Genomic DNA, 24,948 nt, shown 5'->3' on the forward strand with positions numbered 1-24,948 from the left:
GTCGTATGTGGCTAAGGTTCCTGCGTGTTACAACTTAAAATAAACATTTGCTCTTATTATTTAACTGTTCAGAAGTAGTACACAGCAATTAGACAAAACACAGTTCAGTCATTTGATAGTAACAGGATGCGGAGATGATGGAAGCCTGCTAATATCTGACGAAGTCTTTTATTTATAGACTTAGAGATGTGTGACTATGAACCGGTTCACACGCAGATTCATATGAACTATCTAAAAGTGAATGAACAGGTAAACCATTTCAAATGTTTCGAAAATAAAAGCAACTATGATGGGTTTGTAAATACGAAAACTTAAATTTGTGATGGACTGAATGTTCCCAGTAGGCAACTGATATAATGGCACAGATACTGAAAATCAGTTTTTAATATTTGGTAAGAAAAATTTTCTTTACGCCTTTGGTGTAGTTGTTATTTCTATATCACTGTTTTAAAAAGAACATAATAGATTCACTTAGGCTTCAGATTCTTCTCTAAAGAACATTTTCGTTAAAGGCAAACTCTTTCCCAGAGGAGAGTGCTCGAAGACAATTCAGCAGATTTCAGAACTCAGTTCAATGCTGAGTAAAGCAGGGGAAAAAAAAACTGAGAAATTATATTTCATTATATAGTTCAGCCTTTCCAAACCAACAACATGCAAGCATACCGTCTTCGTCGGTTTGAATAATGGTCTCTTCGCTCTCCTTCCTTCCTTCCGGATTGGTCAGGATCATCTTGAGGCTGACGTTTGTGTAAGGTGGCAGGTGGCTCACGACGTGCTGAGGGGCCTTGGGGTCCATGTCCAGGCAGTCTGCCTGGCTCTCATTGTGACCCCTGAAGTAATGGTAGCAGATGGTGACATTGAAGGTGTGGCAGCGAGTAATGTTGTAACCCAAGGACTCCCAGTCCACGGCAATGCGTCTTGCCTGGATTTCGGCTATCTTTAAAGTCTTTGGCGTTCTCATAGGTTCTGAAAAATAAATCAAAGTTACAGATCGCTGTCAGTCGTACCATGAATGGTCTAGGAACTGTAGGGACAGTGAGCGTATTCACAGCCAGGAGGATGTGCGTTTCATCTTCCGTTTAAATGTTCGGTATTTATTCATGGTTTTATTTTTGAAAATTTCGATCAAGGGTTACGATTCACTAATGAGAAAACAAATAATATGCCATATGTCCACAGTACTCAGGAATTTGTCAGAAAAATAAAAACCTGCAAATGTAGCTACAATGCCCTCCTAGCTGTCACTCTTGTTCCTACTTGAGTCCCTGTCTTTCCCCTTTTTTGTCATTATTGAGCGAGTGCATTAGCTAATATATCATAGTGGATAAGAGTCAGCTTGTTCTGCTCTATGATTTGTCATGTCACTGAGCCATGGTGTATACTAATTAGTCTAATTGTAACACTAAACTACCATTTACAAAAAATGACACGGATATTAATTAACATTAATTATTTCAGTAATGATGTTGTTCATCAAAGCCCCCCCCATCGGAGACAATTATAAGACCGCATGTAGATATGAACACTGTCTTCTCTTCTTGATCTTTCTGAATTTTTCTATACTCAGGTCTGACGACACATTTATTGCCCCCACGTGAAACTGGGAGCGAGTTTTCATTCAGCTGGAAAATGCTGGCACAATGGAACATTTGGACCACTGGAGTCCATCTACCAACAATTCCCACACGTTTTCTTTCCTCATGCATGACTAACTTTAATTGTCTGACTTAATCAAAATAATTACTGTAGAAAAGCAACGGCCATAGCAAAGTCTACAAAGAAATCAATACGCAGCAAAACTTTAATATTTTGATCTGACAAAAATGAAAAGGGCAAAGACGAGGTCAAGGATTTGGGCCTTGCTTAACTCACTGAGGAAAGTCAGTACTCTTGCTCAATGGAAATCGACAGGAAAACAAGATAAAAAAACACAAAAACTTCTCTGTTGGGTATTTTATTCATTTTTATTTTTGAGATTAAAATCTCAGTTCTGTAAAAGCAATAAGCATACTACACAGAAGGTAAACCCAAACTGAACCAGCTCAATGTATTTAACGTGGGATCTGAAATAAACTCTGGTGGTCATTTAATTTAAAATCTCAAAACTACAAAATCTGTACCCATAACTGCAAGATACACACTTTGGTAGAATGTAATACGTAGCTTTTAAACATTATTTACCAATTTTGGGAGTATTTATAATATCCAGCCTTAATTTCTTACCACTTTTGTTTTATGTGATACCCTAAGTTTGTGTATAGGCTAGAAGAAATATGAGGTTTGTTAAATGGTTTTCTCTGTGTTTATGCTAACATTTTCCTTACTAGAGTGAAGTGGTGATAATTCAGACTACTTAAAGATCCAGTTCATCATCTGGACCGGTAGTTATAATAACACAACTTAAAAATTCCCAGAAAAGTGATTTTTGATGTCAACAGATTGCAAGCAGATTCTATTCAGTGGTCACATCCAGGTGATGCCAGACTTTGTTCTAAAAGTATCCAGAATAAGAAAGTACACTTTCCCCCAAGAATATTTGGATCATACAGATGAGTAACTCCAATACAGAAGTGGCAAAATACACTAATAAATATTTACTATTTATGCCTGTTTCTATAATTGTTTCTATAGACCCCTCATTTTTAATCTGACTTTTTCCCTTTCTAGTAATTTGTCTTTGAGTCTTTCATCAGTCATTTAATTTTGTGTTCAGTATTCAATTTGCATTTATTCTGCAATGTAATACAATTCGCAGAGATAAGGTAGTTCTTCATCCTTAACTCTTACATACTGAAGAGTCAGCAAAAGCTGTATTTATTGCCAATTATATAAAAAATGCATAAGGTTCACCCTGGGAATTTTATATATTTAAATGCTTTTATTTTGTCATTAAGGCTCAAAGAATCTTTCAACCAGGTTAATATTACTTGTAATTCATATTTTTCTCACTGAATTAAATGTTGCAAAGTGAATTGTTGTTGATAAAATAGACAAACACAATTCTATGTGTATGCCAATATTCAGAAACATAAACACAAAGTTAAAACCATATGCCCAATACAAAGGATCACAAGTTACTGTATTTACATTTTCCTTTATCTGCATGTGCCTTTTTAATTTTTTTCAGCTTTCATCAGGATAAGACCTTCTAAAATGTGGGTGTGTATGGTGACATGCAAACATATTCTACATATACATGTACGTATGTGAACAGATGTACTTATGCGTGTGTATGTGTGTGCGCGTGTGTGTGTGTGTGTGTGTGTGTGTATGCTGCAGATACACACGATAAACACTGACAGATCACTTCTCAGAACTCTGTTAGGTGTGATATTGGTTGACAAATGCATGTACATGGATTTTTGTAAGCAGCATTAACTTGACAGAGTTCTACTGCTATGAAATCTACTAAAAGTAAATGTCATCAAAGAGTGAAAAAATAAATTTGCTTAACTAGCTCACCTTAATACATTATTTCTAATGTTCCACCAATAAGCACTGTATTTCTAAGGTAAGACTGTATAAGTACAATCTGAACCTTTCTAGGTCAGAATAATTGCTTGACTTGTCATAGAGCAGCTGCGGCTGGAAAGATACTGTGCATCTGGATTCCTCCATGCTATTAGAATGGAGCACAGGGCTGCTCTGAGGGTTGGGTGAGAACTGAAGGAGCGGGATGAGGGCACATTCGAGGACTGCAGTAAATAATGGGAATCATCGCAGCAAAGGTAGACGACGGGGATCGTATTCACCCATGCAGTAGCAGTCAGTTGCGTTAGACGTGGTCATATTTGTCTCTTTGATTTTTTTGACTTTAACTTTTTTTATTAAGTGTTTGGTGTATGTGAATTTATAGGATAGTTCTCTTGCACTCCTCTGCTAAGAAGAAACTTGGTGAAGAAGAATGAAATGGAAAAGTTACAGGACATAATTTTACCAGGAACTTGGAGGAAACTGCAGTGGAACAAACAATACAGCAAATGGTCTTTACAAATGTTGAGATGAAGTTTGTCCATTATTATAAAACAAAATACTTTGTCTATTATAAAAGGGCACTAACCCTGGTAAATGACACTGAAGTGAATAAAACATAATAGCAGACTTTAGAGAGCTTAGCATCTTTTTATTAAACATGATAAAACAAGAAGAAGAAAAGATCAACAAGTGCATGCACATAAGTGACATATGAGTGGAACAAAATGCTACAGGAATACAAGAGGGAGAAATGACTTCCACCTGTCAAGTGGAAGGGACATTTGCATTAAGTCTAGTAGACACAGCTACGATCTATAGATAGTTTGGATAAATAATACAAAAGGAGAAGGAACCAAATGAATAAAAATGCAATGGACAGTTGGAGAAAAGCACACCCTCACGTGTGGTGGCTGTAAATACGTCTGGGAGGTGATGTAGGAAAGACTGAGATAAAACACTGAGTAAACTTTGCATGTCACGGTAGGAGGCTGAACTTGCCCTCACACTTTGGGAAGTCACTGAGAGTTTCTGAGCCTAGAAACTACCATAGTCAAGTAACTACTTCAGAAAGACTCATCTGGGGGCTGTGTCAAGTGTGGAGATTCTGCAAAAAGGAATTCAAAGGGTTGCAATGTGCTAGGGGAGAATCAGGCTAGTAGGGAGGGTGATAGGGGAAAAAACAGAGCAGATGCAACTATGGCGAAGTACAGTAGAAAACCATGTGGCAACTTGGACGTGAGATACGTTAAAGGATATGATATGGCTAGTGTGTTCACAGGAAGTAGCTAAGAAAAATATGGTGTTCTTAAATAAATGAGAAAAATCAAGGGACACAGACTGAAGTAAAGTGATTTAGTAATCTGGTATCATTTACTTATGGGCTAGGAAATATACTAGGAGCCAAAAAAACAAAGATCAATGTGACAATGTCTTGGTCTAGGAAGCAAAACTAGCAAGCAATAGTTGAACCGATCTGTTTCAAATAACTTGGGGAGTACTCTGAACAAAAGGAGATCGGAATGGAAGCATCGGTTCCCCTTAGTCAAGGGGTGGGGTGGGGCATTCCTACCCTCCCAAAGACAGAAAGAAGAGGAAGAGAAGACAAGAGACAGAGAGAAAAGAAAGAAGAAAGGGCAAGAGAGAAATGGAGGGAGGACCCAACTTGAATGGATTAAATATGCCTCACAGACGGGTAAAGCAGCATTCTCAGTGTATCTGTGGGGAACTGACAGGCAGGCCAGCAGACTGAGGAAGACTGGATGTGGATGGCACCAACCAACAGGCTTGTAGCCTGGACAGAATAACAAGATGAAGAAGAAGGAAGTGGTCCCATCCAGGCTTCCGTCCATAACTGGCTGTCTCTAAGGCAGGGTGGTACAGCAGCAACAGTTCACGGTGGACGACAGGAGCAACAACAAGGGAACCTCTGCCCCTTTTATCTTATTCAGGCTACTTAGGGCAGGTAGCACCCGGAACCTTAATTCTAGTGTCCTCAGGCCCCACCACAAGTCACACACTTTAGATTCAGCCACCTCCAAAAAAGCACGAAGCTTTGAGGGGACACCTAACACACGGTACCGTAAATTAGAGGAGCGTAACTAACAGAGGGGAGAGAATGGTGGAGGAGGAAGAGGGAGGGAGAAGAACAAGACAGAGCCAGACAAGGAGCAAGTGAGTTTTAAGCAAAGATGACGTTATACATGCAGAACGTTACAGTTTCTTTCAAGGAAGCCCAGAGAGTTGCAAAGACACTAGTGTCCATGTTAATTCTACCCTGCCCCATCTTATAGATGAAAACAATGAGTTATGAAGGAGGCTACCACTTTTCTAGAGGGCCGTTCATTCAAAAGCAGAGGCCAGCATCAGAAACCAGATCTTCAGACGCATGGAGTCGAACCCCTTTCACCAATGTCTGGGCCCTGCCCGTGGCCATTCCCACCGGAAGTCTGAGAGGCCTTGTGCAGGGTCTCCTGACGTCCCTAAAACAATGCATGGACCTAACCTTGCTTGTGTGTGGTGCCCAACTACAGCTGCACTTTCTAAGTTTTGCCAATTAACTATGCACGCAGGCATGTAAAGCCACGAGCAACACACCCCACGTGACACCTGTGTGCACATGAGAGATGCTCACTTCCGTCTGGCAGAGACATTAAAGATTTGTTTCCTCTCAGTTCATACAGTGATTTCTGATGTCCATGAAATTCATTCTATTGGATTTGTGACCAGATTTTCCCTATCGTTCTATCTCTACTCTTACCAATAATCTTTCACACTTGATCACTTAGGGGTAAAAGAATCATGAAAACCATGCAATTCTGTCTTGTAATTACACTGAGTAATGTAAAAGTGATGGTTTGTTTATTTATTTATTTTTTGAGACAGGATCTCACTGTATAGCCCAGGCTGGCCTTGAACTCATGGACGTCCTCTTCCTTCAGCTTCCCGAGTGCTGGGATTACAGGCATGCTACGATACTGCTTTTATTTAATCTTTATGCCGCTGCCATTAGACTTGGTCTTGACTCACTGTGTCCCTGAATAAACATTTTTGAAAAAAATACGAGGCTTGGGCTGCTGAGAGAGTTGCCCATATTGTGCTCCATCTCCGGAGTTCCTGTTAACCAGCTTTTTGTGAACAAGCAAACACAGAACCTGGACACCAAGGACTGAGAGCTCAAATTTCATTTTCCCAGTTGGAGAAACCCTGAATGGTTTCGTTCTCTTTGGATTATGTTATGGGATTAAGGAAAGAGCTCTGAAAATGTGGAAAGTGCACATAGGTAAGCGAAGAAAATTCTATGGTGAGTTCGTGTCAGAACCATCATTTACCTGCCCTCCAGAACGGCTCTGGTTCTAAATTCCGCTTTGATCTTGAGTTTCCTTCTATTAAGTTGGCCTCTAACATTGTCCATTGAAAGGCTTGCTTCTGTTGTACGATTAAAGATTTGGGGTAACCTAATTTTTCAATCAATCATGATCTCTGTTACGCCCCTTTGGCTAGAGGAGGGAAAAATGTATATATAGCTGTATATCTCCATATGGCTGTCTGTGTGCGTGTGTGCATGTGTATGTGTATTGAAACAATTGTTTAATAAACCCGATGAAAAATAAGCTACAAAGACTGGAGATAACAGCTGTGAGATACTAGGTTCAATCTGCGGGACCACAAAAATAAAAAGAGAAAAGAAAAATAAGAATTTAATCTAAAAATAAAAAATGAAATTACTTATTTGGAAGACTCCATCAGCACAGTTTCTTTACTCTGTACAACAACTCTGTGCCATTTAGGATAAAGAAAATGACACCAGTTTAACCTCAGGTTGGACATTAATGAGTGAAAAATGGTTCAAAGTAAAGACGGCAAAAGAAAAAGCATAACATCAAATTTTCTCAAGCCATTCAACTTCTCTTTCTGTGGAATACACAAACTCCTCTAAGTCTTTCTACTGAATCTTCCGGCAGGGTCTCAGACTGGCTAAAACCATGACATGGGGCTGAGCAGAGGAATGAAGAACTAGAGGCAAAATCTGGCCTTCTCTTATTCTGCTCTTCAGCTGATGAATCTCCAGCTCATTTATCAGGTCTCCTGTGGACAGATTTACAAATAAGTTGGAAGAGGCTGTCTTCTATTCATTTCCAATAAATCCTAAGAAAACACATACCCTCTGAGTTAAAAAAATACATATAGTGAGAAATGTCAGAGTTGATGGCTTTATCTTCCCAGTCCAAAGTTGGTCAGCTTTTCCCATTTCTTGTTAGCCTTCTCCTGTCTGTCTCTCTCGGTACAGTGAGAGAGGCTATGTGAAATCAAGATGAAGTGACAAGAAAACTTACATATCAAATCTGTAGCCAGCGTTACATGATTAGCAGATAAATAAAAAGAAGCCTAACACTGCCTTTGCTTTAATTCTAAATAGAACAAGCATGGAATTTATGCCCGCAGTAACTTATATGTCAAATACTTAGCACACCTTGATCTAATGCAGAACTACATGATAATTCTTCTAAAGATGAATGAAATTAAAGGCAACTTGGGCAGAGAACCTGTTGACTTTGATTTATCTGTCACCAGCAAGAAGGTTTAATAAGTTGTTCCAGCTAACAGACGAGAGGAATTAAACTTTTTGGGTACTTGCTAAGCAACACATCACATGGCATGTCAATACTCATGTCCTTTTGTAGTAATAATCTCTAGTTATGCTGACAGTGTTCTAAAAACAAAAGCTGCAGTAGCTTCAGGAGAATGGAAGGCAGGGATCATATTTCCCTAGAATCACTTTTTAATGATAAAACTTATTATCCAGCTGTCAGTCAGAGAAAAATAGAAGATATCTCAAAGCTCATGCCAAGAAAATAAACAACAACAAAAAACCCCAAAATGGAGAATCTTGTCAAAGATGTACACAAACTAAGAACACTGAAGCCCTGCAGGATTTCTTGCTCTGGGCTGTCTTTTCATCACAAATCTTAGAAGCTGACGGCAAAACACTATTTCCACTCTACTTATCGAAAAACATACAGAAAGTGAATTTCTGACTGCCAGATAAAATATTTGTTAGTGTGAAATAAAAGCAAATTGAGATAAAATGTCTGAGCACAGGTGAATTTTAAAAATAACTTTAAAAAGAAACAGTGCTACACTATGGGGAAAGGAAAATCTGAGATCTTTGGAAGACAGTATAATTTACCAATGCTCCATGTTATTATTCTTCTCCTTCCGATTAGGATTAGGGTAGCTGAGGTTTTATATTTCGCATCTTTCCAATGTTGCAGCATCACTAGCAACGTCAGGAAGATTCCACCTGCATTGTCGTGGGTCCCACCGAGCTAATGGTGAGCCGCAAGCCCAGGCATAGTCACAAGCCAAGTGTCAGGTCTTCTGGCTTTCGGGAAGAGTGGCTGGAGTGACACGCGTGGACTCGAGGGATACAGGGTGCGCGGCTCTCTCTGCTCCCACCAGAGTCCCAGCTGCGTTTACCCAGGGTCATTCAAGCCACAGTTAAAGCATCAGCACATGAAGCGAGGACGAGGCATTGCAGATGCTCTCCAGAGTCTTCCTGATGCTCATTGGGCGCCTCTGATAAAATTAACCTTTGGACCTTCTGTACTATGATGCCAAGGAAATTGTTCGATTTCAAAGAACAGTGCCACCAGGGTAAGGGATTTAGTTCAGTGGTTCGGCAGGACCTGAGTTCAATCCCCGGTACCACAAGAAAGAAAGAAAAGAAAGAAAGAGAAAGAAAGTAAATGAAAGAAAGAAAGAAAGAAAGAAAGAAAGAAAGAAAGAAAGAAAGAAAGAAAGAAAGAAAGAAAGAAAGAAAGAAGGAAAGAAAGAAAGAAAGAGAAAGAGAGAAAGAAAGAGAAAGAGAGAAAGAAAGAAAGAGGGCCACCAAAGTTAAATTAAAAAAAAACATGACAAACATGATTCCTTTTTTTAATAGATGAATCTCACCACATATCTTCTCATGAGATCGAGTTCTCAGAATGTGGAAAATTGCAAATATGAGAATGTTTGAATAATCTTCACTTATATTTTCATATAGCATTAGAGTGTACTGAGTAAAAATGTGTAATTAGAAGTAATAGTTAACCTTGATTCATCTCTCAGATTATCTATCACAATTACGTGTCATTTAAATTAAACCTTAAAACATTCACTAAAGGTAATTATATGTACCTGGAGAAAATATCAAATAGAAAAAGAAAGATATTTTCTTAATTTATAGATGAAACCAAGAAGGGAATAACTTACTTCTGTAGAAAGAAGCTTTATTTTTCATAATTTTTGTAGCAATACCATAAATCGTAGGGAGAGGTAGGGTAATTTATATAACCCTTAAAATGTAGTATGTAAAACACTGCTTCATTATATGCAATGTAAAAAGTTAAGGTGACTTTAGGAAAGCTATACATAGTAATAATATAGTTCTAACGGGGTTTTCAATACCTTCTTTATCCCTAAAAAAAGAAAAAAAAAATCCACCTCTTAGGTTGCTCTGAAAAATGACATAAATAATTTGTATGCTAACTACTGTGGTTGACCAGTAGTATATGCTTGGAAATATTTTATTTTATGAAAAATAAAGCAGACAGCATTAACATGTCATGAAATAGTTTAAACAGAAACTACAAGATCCGTGTTTCTCCATGGGATTTGCAGAGAGGAGGTTTATTCCTCCTCCCTCCTTGTATTCCCAATGTTTCCCATGTGATTTTTCGAATCTTCCTATCAAAGACATGGTCTTGTTCCTGATCTTTTGTTTCTGGCCTTCCCTTGTGACTTGTAAAAGAATGAAGCAAGAGTAAGTGTTTGCAAGGTGGCAGCCAATATCCCAGGAGTCCCAGGCTCCCTGCTTGCTCCAACACCTTCTAAATATGCCATGTATGGGGAGCACAGCCCTCACCACCACCGTCCCAGGAAAAGCCCACTAAGGTTACCTAGTGGTCAAGACCAGAGGTGTCCAGAGAGTCCTTCCAGAAGTGCAATACCCGCGTGTATGCCTCATCTCTTTGATGGAGTCTGTTAGTATTTATTTGAAGATTATGTGAATGCTAAGTCTACACAGAGCAAATGGTAGTCATGTGAGGGTTTTAGTTCCATTCTGTTTTAGTTAACTTTCTCCTTACTTCCCTTTACCAGGCAGCCATAGTTCCAAGGGATTCAGTCCATGGTTGGCTGGCTCCAAGAAAAAAATAAAAAAATAACCACATCACAGCAGAAAGATGTGATGGCCAGGAGGAACAGCAGTGGGACGGGCATTCCATCAGGGGCACGGCAGAGTGACGAGAGATGAAACCCACAGCCGCCTTTTGGCCCATCCAGACCCACACAGGACAGTGCTGCACCAGTTCCACAGGGGACCCCTAACCCCATCTGCTGACACGCTACCCTAACGGCTACATCTCCTGATGCGCCGTGCGGGGCAAGGGCATGGTCATGTACTGCTCTGCTTTTAATAACAGGCAGGATTTATTAAGCACTTAACGCTCACAGATACTGCTGTAGCTGTGGCTTTCCGTGGATGTATTTCTGTCTTCATTTTCTGAATGCTCATTGAGGGCAAGTGACTTCTTTAAGACCCTCCCACAGAGACTGATGAAATAGAAGAATGACAGTTCAATGAGTCATACAGCGTGCCAATATTTTGTTCTCAGAGAAGGTTACCTGTCACCTATTCCACCACTGCAACTAATATGTATTAAAATATTTTAATTTTTCACATCACAGAGGTCACGTATGTATATAAGAGCCAATTGGCAGCATAATCTGAATTTCTTTATACTGAAGACTGACAGAAAAAATACATTTACATATGTATTTTTCACCAAAACCTTCTAACGGCGCTAAGATATAAAATGTATGTTTTTCTCAAGTATATTCACTTTTATAAACATTTTAGTACTTCACTAAGTCAATCAGTCCATTCAAATTAGGAAAACCATTGTAAAGTGCATTAGTTAATGGGCTGTTAAGAGAGCCCAGGTTAAGTGAGACTATTTTAGGAGAACGCGCCTCTCAAAACACTAACCATAAAAGTCTCATAATGATATTCCAAGGATGTACTATTCATTTTGTTCCTTAGAAAGATTATGATTTTATTACATCAATTTAGGCCTTCCTGTCATTTCTTCTAGAAACTATTTATTAAAGAGGTGGGATTGTTTTGTTGTTGTTGTTTGTTTTTATTGTGTATCTGGGGAAAATGAAAAACTTATAAAGTATAACAGAAATAAGCTGTACCATATGAGCATCCAAAGTGATCATGACTCTAACTCAATGTATGGTTTTACAAAAATACAAGTGGCTGGCAACACGTTTGCCTCCAAGGAAAAATAAAAAAAAAAAGAAAAGGACTGCAGCGTTGAGGATTGTCTATTTCCCTTTCTGAAGTTGCCATCTGTTCTCTGCTTTCATGCATGATTAACAGCTTGTGAGCCCTTCACTTATAATCAATAGTTGAGAAGTTTTATATTAGGCTTAAAGATTAGACAGTCTTGATTATAAATTTTATCGATTTGTACAGCTTAGTTGCAGAAATTCCTATACATTTTTTTCCTGGATTAAATTAGAAGGAGATATATGGCCTGCACACACTGGAAAAGCTAGTGTGATTATACGGTGTGACCCTCACACTCACTCCTCTACATGAACAGGACCTCGCTTGTGCACTGAAACATGAATCAGCATGTCAGCAAGCGTCAAGCTGAGACATAAACACAGTGAAAATGGGACAAAAAGAAGTACAAAGCCACAAGGAAACTTACCTAAGACTAGAACTAAATACAGGCAACTTGCAAACATTAATTGCTTTAGCTCATTTGTAAATTAGAAAATGGACAGAGAGAAGAATAACAGACTCCTAAACTTCTACATGGCAAATCTGAGCCTTTTTTAAAAGTGAAGATTCACAATCTTTTAAATTGAAGAAAAGTTGACAATTTTTAAAATAATACAGGAATAAACATCATCATTTTTAAGGTTAGCAACTCACCTGGTGACTATATTAATAACCAAATCTGCTTTATGAATGTTGTCACCTTAAAACCAATTAAAGTGCCACTACATATTTTATGTTCACTATTTTAAAGTTGTTCAGTAAAAATAGTAAACATCTAAACACTCAAGAAAGGTAAATAGAGGCTAATATTTTCTAAGTTCAAAAAATCTTACCCTTTTTATGTTATGCATTATGGGTTTCTAAATATTATTTCATCTTTTCTTCCATGAGAGATACTTTTCATTAGGCAAGTTGCTTATGACCCATTACACAAGTCCTTTTTATAGTGACACATACACTAGAAATAAAGGCAATTTATTTTGATGTGCATCATAAAGCTTTCATCTCCTTACTTAAAAACAATATTCAACAGTAAGTTTTAGAGCACATTGTGCCCTGAGACAATTTTGAGGCACAGTGAAATATCCCAGTGTGTTTATATTGGCCATGCTAGAAAACAGAATCCACTTGAATTATGCAAGTCAAAGAGTAACTTGTGCATCATTAAAAGCTTTATGTGAAGTATTTGGTCATAATGTTTTCTATTAAAATCTACTAATACCTTCAAATATTTCCACAAGAGTGTATAGAAAATTGACAACATATAAAAATAATAACCTAGGAGAATGTTTTCCTTTGTTTCTCTAAGTCCTGGTAAAACAGCCCTTTGAAATATTATGTAAAAGTTCATAATCTCTATAGATATTCACAGAAGAATAGTAAACAAAGGAGGAAGTATGTAAAAGGTAAAAGCACGATGGAATTATCTTATGTTTGTTCTGTGCAAATGTTACTTTAGTAATCACATTCTTTCTACATCAAAGTTTGTATTACCACTTCCAACCCATATCTTTACTTCTGGCTCTGAATTTCAAACAACCCATAGATTTCCATCTGGATGCTAACATACAGTTTGCATCACTTAAAACTAGATCCACCATCTTATTTGTATGAGCAGTGCATTCTAATAATCCAGATCCTCTTCAATATCTTAACCCCCAACCAAAACTTTGACATCAATGGTTTCTCCATTCCCCACAGAGTTCTTTGTTGTCAAGTCCATTTAATACATCACTTTACAAGATTACTAGTATTTCTTTGTGTCCCTGCTTAATTCAAACTTCAGTTTTCTCTCACTTGAACTAGCAGCAAATCTTGCAACTGCCAATATTTCCAATGTACTCTTCACCCAGGGGATCTTCTAAAGGGAAGTTCTGATGATATAGCTCTTCTGTTAAAAAAATTTGGAGATTTCCCACACTGGACAAATATATATAAAATTCCATGTCCCAAAACTCAAGGATCTCCCAATACAGTGTACTTTGTCTCAGGTTTTTCTTCCAACACTCACATTTCTGCCAAGGGAGTAACCAGATTTCAAAGCTAATGTAAAAATGTCCAACATCTGTGCTCGTTAGCATTGCTTCGTCTAATCAGAATTCACTCCGCTGCTTAGTAGATCTTCCTATTAAAGCACAGGAAAGTGCAGTTCAAAGTATGCGCTCTTCACAACAAAAATTTGTCCAGGAGGCCTGACAGTGTAATAATTCTCAGACTTGTATCCGTGCTTCAACCCAGGAATTTAATGCACGGTGTCTTTCTTTCATTTAGTGTGCCTACATGTTCATATCTCCTATATCAAAAGGTAAACTTGAAATCAGAACCTGGGCCCTATGCAAAGATAACTAGCTCACTCAACTGGTAAAAAAATAAGCAAACCTCTTCGGAATGCATGGGAAACTTTTAAAACACAGAATAAACTGCCAGATTGGTTCCTACTAGACACTGAATGTTAAGAACCATGACCTTTGTCAAGTATTTAGCGAATACAAATGGACCAAATGGGGCAGGGAGGAGCCAAGGGTGATTAAGATATAATTTCTTCTCTTACTCAGCTTTCACTGCAAAGAAGGCACCATGAACGGGAAAATCCTTACTTAAAAAGCACTCTTGAGGACAAAGAGGTCAATTGGCCTTCAAATCTCTTGTGATAGGAAACACAGCATTTCATCACAGAAGTAACAAGAAGATGACCAGAAGATGACCAACTGTTTTCACTGTGAATGCAGGGTTCATAGAGCAACTTCAGAAATAACAGGGTTGCAGGGAATCACTACCCTGATTTTAGACAAGGAAGAACTTCCACCCACACAGCGAGACGTCTTTACTTCTGTTTTCCACGATTCCCTGTACATCAAAGTATGCCCGGGGCTCATGGATCCAACTGCCTGTCAGACATCTCGATGTGGTCATCGGATGGGACTCTCTGAGCTGATTCTGCTCTTTAGCCTATTTGAATCATTATTCTAACTGTTCAAGCCAAAAATTTTGGACAAGGCCTTTCTTCACGTGACTCTGCACATATCTTTCTTTAGTCAATTCCTTCGCTCTCCCTCCTGAGTGTATTTAGAATCTGGGCACTCAATGAGGAATTTCACCGCTGCTGATCCTTTGATCTTAACGATTGTCGCTTCTGGCTGCACTTAGTGAAACTGCCTACTAATGGAGCTGGAGTAAACCCTAATTTCTCTTTTGCCCCTCTTTCTCAGAGTTGTTAGAGGGACCCGAACCCTCCAGTGTCTGCCCATCTAAGTCAGGGTAAGAGAGAATATAACCCCACTGATGCCCAAGTTCTGCCCCTTCTGTCTCCCATCCCAGCCACACTACTGGCCTCAAGCAGGGCCTTTGCACTTGCTCTTCTGTCTAGCGTGTTTCTCTACCAGAGAATCACTGGTCTCACTCCCTACCTTCATGTAGGATTTATTCAAATGTTATTTTCATGATGCATCCCTTTATCATCTTATCTAAAACCTGTTATTCATTTGTTTCTTCTACTACTTAGCATTTATCTCCTTTTTATTCTTCTCATACTAAAATGTTCAGTACATAAACAATGCTAATGCTCGGAATAGTAAATGACTGAATGGATTTATCTATGAGTTACTGGATTGATGACTGCATTTTCTCCAGCCAACAAACGCTTGGCCCATAATAAGTGGAGTTCATCACTGCTGATTGAAACTTAAGCTTTAATAAAAGAAAAGCTACCAATAAAACCCTGCGTCTGAACTTGGTTATGAGACGTCAAGAACTAACCAGACCCATCCTGTTGAAATAGGTCAATGTGTTTAAGCTTAAGGAAGCAGAGTTAAAGTTTCAATGTGAATATAAAAAAAATGTCAGATTACAGGATGAAATAGACTGAGAAGAGAGGAAAGGGTAATCACAAACCTTTGGAAAGCTAGAGGGGAAGATTTCTGACAGCAGGAAGCACACAATTAAAGACAGTAATCTGACGAATATTTAAAACATTTTCTCTCTCATAAAAATCAAACTAATGATATTCATTCTGCACTGCTTTTATTTATTGATTGATCTTTTAAGTATTTTTTCTTATGTTTTCAACTGAAAAGTAAGTTTCTCTAGGACAAGAAACATATTTATTACTTCACTTATTTTTTATTCAGTGCTAAGCATAGGGTTAAGAAAGCAATGAATATATTAACTTTAAGCAATTGTAACCTAAAGGAGGTGTTATGAAATCTGACAGTTTTGAACATAAAATATCAAAATAAATCCCATCAAGTCGGAGGAAAAGAACCTTGAAGTCAATGGATGTTATTTTCATAGCACAGGAAGAACAGACCTTGTTGCCTTGGAATATTTGAGATTCCAGCTCAAAAGTTAGATGTTCTGCATAAATTGAGGTTAGTTCATGAACAATTGATTTTGTTTTAAGTTACACTGTAGGACAAATGGCGTCATTAAATGCACATTAAACTTCTTTTTCATTTGCATAGAGACCTAAAGAGTTACTTCTTTAATGAGAGCCTGAGCCATTACTTCTACCATGGTTTACTGTCAGTCATGTTGTTTGATTCCCAGGGTCACATCTCTCTAATGCTTTTGACTTTTTTTTCATATCTTTGAAATAGTTCTTATTCTACATTTTAGCATACAAAAGCCACAAGTTCAGTGCATTACAGTGTGGAGAGAGACATACAATGCTGAGCTTCCATAACAGTCAGTGGTACAAAGATCACATGTACAGAATACAAAATTTAGGCGAACTGAACTTATAAGATAAAATAAAATAAGGTCCAGCTTTGGAAAAAAAATCAAACTATTAATGACCCCTAAAATATAATGCTTTTGATTTTTATCAGCTTGATTGTTTCAGTGGCAAGGAACAAATATTATTCTGGCCTCCTGCGACTCTATGTGTGGCCAGCATCGTAGATTGCCAAGTATAACCATTGCGGGAGTCCAGAGCGCTCCACTGCTGAAAAGGCCTACGTGTATAGGAAAAGAGTCGAGAAAATGAACCCGGAAATCATACCGTGGGTGGCCGGCTCAAGGGCAAGTTACTGATACTTCTGAAACAATGAAATGAGGAGAAATAGTACCTATTTCCCAGAGTTGCAGTAAGAAAACTTAAGATGGTACACACAAAATGCTCAGAAAACTAACTGGCCCACATAAGGAGCAACACGTGGCTACGGATTTCACTGTGTTATACACAACTGCAGGCAGTGCTGCCCCTTAGAGCAGGTGCTCCTCGAGGAGACGGCTGCTTGTTTCCTTGTCCCAAACTCACTGCTACGCCACCTTTTGCTTTTCCACAGCTCATACCCTCCCAGGAAGACACCGCAGCATGAAATTTTAATTTTCAAAATGTCAAAATAAATAGTTTTGGGAAAAAAAATCATGATTTTATGGATTGTTCTGCCCATTTCAGGACCTTCATGAACATAATGTGTAAGCAACCTGGGAAAAGATTCAGTGCAAAATAAAAAGAGCACCAAAATCTAGCAGATATCTAACAAAGAGAAAAATTCATAAGAGTAGAGAAAGCAACTCTCATCTCGCAGGTCTCTGTTTCTACAGCTAATGTTTTAAATATATCATTAGACGCAAATATTGGCTATTTCAAGAATTCTTGTTTTGACTGGAAAGCTATAGGGAGAGTTGTTTATGCTGTTTATTTATTTTCTGTAAGAGTGGAAGCTCGAGTACATTTCTATCACCCAAATCCACGGTCAAGTCACAGAGGGTTATGATATTCCAACATTCTTTAATGCTTTCTTGGAATACGTTAGTATATTTTCTGAAAATTAAAAAAAATGCTAAGTAAAAAAAGATGTGTGGACCTAAATAAAAGTACTTTATGAATTCTTCAAAGCTGGGTTTAATTTAAAGAAATAACCATGTAGTATTGCTCTGAGTTATACTGAAGATTGATATAGACTATACCTGGATATTTAATAATATATTTAGAAAAACAAAGCAAATTAAATAATACATATAATTATACTTCTACAATCGATGTTACTCATAGTTTGCCAGAGCACGTTTTGTCTGTTTTCAGAACTTTATAGCAAAAATGAAGGGCTTATGAAAACCATAAAAATATAGTACTTAGCAAGTGGAATGTGACAAATTCATCTCCTCTTTTGTCTTTTATGTACTTTGAGAAAGCATTTATATGCACTTTCTAATGGGAAAGTATAATTCATTTCTCTGGCTTATCAAGGATGAAATACACCAGAAATATATATTATAAAGTCATTCCAAAATATTTCCTCTAAAGCAGAAGGCTGTATTAACCCTTCTAGCTCAAAACTGTGCAATGCAAAATGCGATGTAAAAGAAATACTACTTTATTCAGTATGTTTTATAGTACATTTGTATGTATGTATAATACATATATATGCAATTTTCAATAAAAGTATCATAAACAATTAAAAAATAAGACAAAGTTCAGGACATCAACATGTCTTAAATAAATTACACACATACTCTCCTGCTGCATTTCTTTTAAGGATGAAATGCAATACTTTTCCTTGAATCACACTGTTCGCAGAAATTTGTGGGATGAGGGTGGATGTCCAGCTCCTGGGGAAACCTGCTCCCCTCAAGGCAGAGCTGCGTCTCCCTCTGGAGACTCAAAATGAGAAGCATGATTGCAATGGCGCCCCCTGCTGGATGAGACAAGAGCCCCCTCCTGGGCAGGACCAGAGACAAGACCATCACGGTCCTCCATTTTCTCTTGGACACAATTAAATTTCCTTTGTCAACAAACCCAACACTAGAATTGTATCTTCAAATGGATCTGTAAATGATCTCAACTGCCTCATTACCTCACCGGGCCAGGCCAAAGCTAAACCAAAGCCCTAAATTGCAAAAGGACACACACACGAAAAGAATTTTTGAAAAATGTACTCAAAATTATTTATTTCTAAGCACTACATGCCAATACTATTTTAGTGCCAACACTTTAAAAATTTCATTGTTTAGTGTTTCCAACGCAATGCTAAAATGAAGGGCTGGCTCATTTCAATGAATTAAAAATGTCTACATAATCAAAAATTGTTGATACAATTTTTAAAAGGAGCATAAGAAAGCAACTAACGTAGCTTTTTGACATGATTGCCTAGTACCTCTAGAGAGAGAAGATATTAGAAGCATATAACTCTAGTTATTATTTCTTTTCATGGTTACACAACCTCTGAAAAGCAAGTATTTTTCTTTCTTGATATTACACAAGAAGACAAGACTGAGTGTAGATTGACTTATTGACGGTCCCACAAGAATCCTAACCCAATTTGACAAAAACTAAATAAATTTAAAATCTTCATTTAAACCTGAGTACATCTCAAAGACCCTACCTCCAAATACCATGACTCTCAGAAATGGAGCTTTCACATATGAATGACGAGGGGCCTCAGATATCCAGCTCACAGCACACAGAACAGAATCAAAATTTACTAGAAAACTAGAAAAAATTATGACAAAAACTGTCTCCCAACAGTCACATTTAATTCATCCTGTTTGCCAATCACATCGGAGCGACTGAGTTTAAATGAACAGCCACATCAGCTTGCTAAAAGAACTGTGTGTCTTTCACCTCCTTCGTGTCTAAAAGCTTAAAAATGAGACTATTTATTGTTTTCAGTGTAACCCCTTTATACATCCTCAATAATTGTTACCTTCTCAGCGGATCATACTACTGGTCCTGTTGTCTGTCCTATGTTTCTTACTCATTTATCGTACTTAAACTGTCTTGATCATGGACTTTAACTGTGTTTTTAAAATTGCTACTCTTTAGTTACTGTAAGTAACCCACTGAAGATGCAGCAGTATTTGTTGAAGATGTATGAATATTTCAGAACTGATCAATCAAAGCCTAAAAATGGAGATAAACACAGCCAAGTCCCTAACACTGTGAAGAAAACCTCAACATTAAGTGACACATTAACACTGACATTTACATAAAAATAGAATGCGAGTTTCCCCGTATTAGGACGAGCAGTGATCAAAGAAGAGGAAGAAAAAATATTTAAATACTTGAAACGCGGATTTCATCATTCTGGTGATCCAGTGGCTCCTGGATATCACAGTACTGTCTGTATTAACACTATTTTTATTTATTTTATTTTATTTTGTTTTTTGTACTGGGGATCGAATTCAGGTCCTCGTGTTTGTAAGGCAGGCAACGGAACCACTGACCTAAATCCCCAGCCCAACACTATTTTTAAATAGTGACTTAATTTCAGGAACACTTCTTCATCACCTTCAAAACAAGGTCAAAGGGGGCCGGGAAATAACAAGCTCAAAGCCCTCTGTAGTAAGCCATACAAGTTTTTTTTCCAGAATAAAAGCAAAATAATGTTTCCATAGTCAAACTGATGACTTTAACCTCCTGAAATGAAGGGCAATAAAAAGCAGAGACTTCAAATTTATTCTCCTAGAATCAGAAGCAAATATATCCACCTAATTTCTGAGAGGCATGGAAGGCCATGGAGGAAATTAATGATAACCATTCTGCACTCAAACAATCAGCAACAGCTACTGGAAAAATGTCTCCATCAACGAACATTGTTCAACCTTGCATAATGTCGGCATGGAGGAGTCACACAACACGGAAAAGCAGGGCTCGTCTCTCAGAAGCAGCTCGAGACATTCCTTTAACAGTTGAACACACCACTGACACCTGGAGATTCTGTGGACGTGCGGGATGCCCTGGAATGAGGACCGCTCCCTAACTCTCAGCACCAGTCGTCCCAGAGAACCGGGATCATGGATGCAGGGAAGAGGCAACAGACTCAATGCTGGAGAAACACAGACATGAATGCAGAAGGCACCGTGAATGAAAATCAGATAAAATTCAAACACCAACTCGGGCACAAATACTACTTGATCTTGACTTAGCCTCATAGGAAATAACAAAAGCTGTGAATAGAGTCAGACCTTCTGTGTATTGAGCAGAGAAAGGGACTGTGAATATCAGATGGCTTTGCTGTACTGAAGTATGGTACGCATCAAGGGGAAGGAAACTCACAAGGGTTTTCAGAACGAAGGTTGAGATCAACACGGGGCTTGCCGGTCCTGATACTGCTATGCAGATCATTTCAATGAGGTCAAGAGGCACACTTGAATCATGCAATTTCAGCAATATATTCAATTTAATGAAGAGTCTACATCTATCATATCAGGGCCACGTAGCACTGCATATGATTTTGAGGAACAGAAAGATTTTTTTAAAATAACTAAGTAGTGGACAAACGGCACAATTTGGCAAGGTTACCTATTTCAACATACCGGCTTTTCTCTATTTTAGGGAAAAACGGATCTCTCCTTGGTAAGCATACCTGAAAACACATCCAATGCTATAATGAAATATAAAAAAGTATTTTTATTCCTGAATGCAACAAAACAGTATATGTTATAACCTATAGTAAAATATTAAGCTCTACCTTCCAAGTAACAAATGCTCGACATGAAGAATTCCCTGTAATTTATTAAAACTCATTTCCCCATCATAAAGGGCAGGTTCTCATATTAACTTAAAATACTAATTTTTCAATTCCTTGATTTAGTTTTTAATGTGTTTTCATTCAAGCGAGGTGTAACATACACTTCAACAAACTATCTCAAATGTATTACTATTCACTGCAGTTATTTTTGAATATTTTCCATTCTTTTTATTACAGTTCTTAGAATGCTTTGCAGTAAAACACCTCCTCATTTTCAGCTCCTCCTTACATCCACACACCTACAAGTGCTGGTCAGCATATACTTGCTAGAGATCACTCTCTTTGGGCTATGACTATGAGTTGATACTTGCTCCGATAGAACGACAACAAAAAAGAGAAAATACAGACCCGATCTAAGTTTTAAGATGTATTTCTTAATACTGCTCTTAACTCTGCATACAAAGGACAATGAAATTTGCTTTTACTGACATCATGTCTCAAATGAAAGAAGTATCATTTTTAACTTGAAATGCAGTTTGGCGTTTACTAAAAATGTCCCTATTACTGAGTTTTATAACAGTTTATTACACTCCTTTATGTCTTTTGTAGATATCAAAGTTGCGAAAAGCACTGAATTTTTGGTAAAGAAACTACTTGGCCAGTGCATAGTACTGTCAGTGAGCTGCACACTGCCCGCTCCCTCGCACCTCAGGAATCTTAAACTCGCCGTGCTTGTCCACGTCCCCGGGCCTTTTCTTCCCCGCACAATTCCTTTCACGCTGTTTCCTCTAACACAGTTGATTCCTTCTTCAGTGCCCTCCTCCCTTGGGCCACGGCACCTGGCTAACTTCCCCACCATCCTTCAGGACCGCTTAGGTCGGGCCTCCTCTGGTCCCACAGCTGCCGGCTGGCGGAGTCAGCTCTGTGGAACGGGAATCCCACGCCTCATTTTGCTCTATTACCGGTTTGTGCGCCTGTCTCTCCTCCTGCAGCACGCCTACTTCTAAGCTCATTTTCACTTTCACATTCCCTGGACTCTGGCACGGACACGTGGGCCGTTGAGCCTTAAGTGATTTACGAGTGCAGGAATGCTCAGTTTCACCTGTGAAGACGGAGGGGAAAGTGTTGGTAAGAGGCCTACAGCTTTAATAAATGTATTCTTCCCATATCATTGCTCCTCTCTCTGTCTGAGTGTGAATGGTGAAATCAGTCGCGATGTAGCAGCCAACTGCGTGTGAGGCACAATTACAGATTTGCTCAAGAAATAAGTTACAGAAACTGTGACTTGCTACCGAAACTTTTAATATAACTTTCTTAATATGCATTTTACACTCAAGAAACCAAGTCCCAGCTTTATAGCTTTCTATACTCACTTTGGATCACCCCGCAGAGAATTTTACTAAAAAGAATGGCAAAAATATGCCAAAATAGCAGCCTTAAATACTAATACACATGATATAGTTTCTTGTGTGTGTTTCAGCTTGCTCGGATGAAGACACACTAAAAAGTAAATCAAGGGACAGAAGAATCAGTATGTTTTTAAATGAATGTGAGAATTTGGTGCTTGATGATAGAGAAAATGTACTTAAATGGAAGAAATTTTTAGTGGCTTAGCAAAAGAAAAATAGTTGTTTATGAAAGCTGTGATACTACAAGCCTGTGACAGCGTGGACATAAAAATAAGTACATTACAAGCTCGGAGCTCTGGACATGTTCTCAGCAGGTTATCTATGATGACAGTGCTTGGCCACCGCTGGACTGTTGTCAAAACACAGCAGACAAATGCTTCTGTGTACTTCCAGAATCTCTCTGGGGGAACAGGAGTCATACGCTTCCTTAATAATTTACTAAGCCTTTACTAACATGGAAACTAAATACAGTTTAGCACGTAGAGTTCAGAGGACACATTCTTTTGCTTTCTCTTCCTTGGTGAATTAGAACAGCATAAGTCCCTGGATAATTGTGGTTTGATTTCTTAAAGCCGATTCAAAATCATGCCCATCACTAAATACAGCTTTCCTATTTCCCTTTTGAAACTTCAGGCATCCACACAGCACTCAAACTCGAGAGTCATCCCTCTTTCATACTCTTAGCAAATCAAGTTCCAGGTCCTATGATTTGTTCCTCTGAACAGTTCATGTCTTACTTAGAATGAAACAGGCTCTTTGGCAATGCCCTGATCTCCAGTTCTCTCTGCCTTCTCTCTTTTAATTACACAGAAAAATAATTTGAGCGTGACAGCCATACAAAAATAGGCATAAAATATACACGATATAAGTAGACACAGAAATACATGAATGTGCACACATTGGATAAAAAGGACCATACCAAAATAGTAACAGGTGTTTTATTTTGGGGGTACATTCACAATTCTCCTGCAGTAGGAATATTATTTTCAAGTCCCACTAAACAAATTCTTCGGTGTAGTTAAAATCTATCTCCAGAACAGTCCTGAACCTGTACACACACACCGAGACACACACACACACAGCTACACACACATACATAGGCTTTGCTTAATGCCGTGATGTGTATACAGCTTTCTGGTGTCCTATACTGTTTGATTACAACTGTGAATGATGTTCCAAAAGAAAAGCAGCACTGAGTGATAATCAGAACGAAGGCGGATTTCTTCGAAGAAACAGCACGTGAGTTGCACCTGGAAAGAGAAACTGGGTGACCTGAGCACTGAGGCACTGGAGGGGGTGCTGGGCAAGGGGCACTGAGGGCAACTGTGAGGCAGGGCAGACAACAGCCCAGAGGAGGCTGGGGTAAAGGCACAAGGAGACACAGGAGCACGGGGGTGGCATTCATGCCAAGCCATGTGTCATATCCAAAAGTATCAGTGTTCTATGGATTTCTTCAGCTGCCCTATCTACGTCTATGTCTTAGTGTATGATTGAAAAAAGTAAACAGAAATACGAGGTGCAATTAAGATAATGCCACCCCCATCGCCTGCCCTGGGTGTTCACAGCACACTCTGCATTCCAGCTAAGGCGTGGCTACTGCACTGTGACCTCGACCTATGGCCATGCTGGGCTCCAGGCGACCTGCAGAGCTCGGTGTCTTGACTGGACATGGTCACTTCCAGTGCACAGCAAACTGGCTTCTCTGCCAGGCCCCAGCCCCTCCTGCTACTCCTGCAGGCAGCCTGGTCAGCCTTGTGGCTGCATTTAAAACCAGGAGGGTCCAACATTCCACATGCACCTTCTCAGCACAGTCCAAACAGAGAACAACAGATAAGTGACACGAAAGTGATATTTTCAAGGGAAACCATACAATGGAAACAAGAGAGTAGCTGGTATATAATGAAAGGCACTAAAGATTAAGGGAAAGAGTGAAGAGAGATTTCACATCAGATTTTTTTCTATCAATACAATGGAAATACTAGTACATATTTTAAAACAGCTCTCATGATTATGACATGGAAAAATATGTTAAATGAATTCTAAAATATAATACACATAAAACATTTTATGAGCATTAAACTTACACTTAAAAATCCAATTGCCACTGTTTACATTGTACTATTCTGAACAAATCTTAACCTTATGCCAATTTAGAACAGGAAGTAACTGAATTTGCTATTGAACACCTAGTTTTTGAAAATAAAATATTTTCCTACATACTAATCACTAATTTGAAAATGTGTTTTTATATGGCTAGGCAGTACACAGAATGGCACATACAGTCACAAGTACAGCAACCCTCTATTTCACC

General features: G+C 38.4%; 1 protein-coding gene across 4 annotated transcripts in view; it reads right to left on the reverse strand.

Annotated features, from left to right (window-relative positions):
* Positions 1 to 24,948, reverse strand: part of Ptprk (protein tyrosine phosphatase receptor type K) — a 482,919-nt gene that overhangs the window by 122,416 nt on the left and 335,555 nt on the right. For all 4 annotated transcript variants that reach the window (XM_019207690.1, XM_019207689.1, XM_019207688.1 and 1 more), the window contains exon 8: positions 664 to 966. In XM_019207690.1, the coding sequence (XP_019063235.1) occupies positions 664 to 966 (303 nt within the window). The remainder of the gene's footprint in view (positions 1 to 663; positions 967 to 24,948) is intronic.

This window comes from Fukomys damarensis, unplaced genomic scaffold (assembly GCF_012274545.1).
Source record: "Fukomys damarensis isolate Sample0158 unplaced genomic scaffold, DMR_v1.0_HiC HiC_scaffold_14, whole genome shotgun sequence".
Classification (NCBI taxonomy): Eukaryota; Metazoa; Chordata; class Mammalia; order Rodentia; family Bathyergidae; genus Fukomys; species Fukomys damarensis.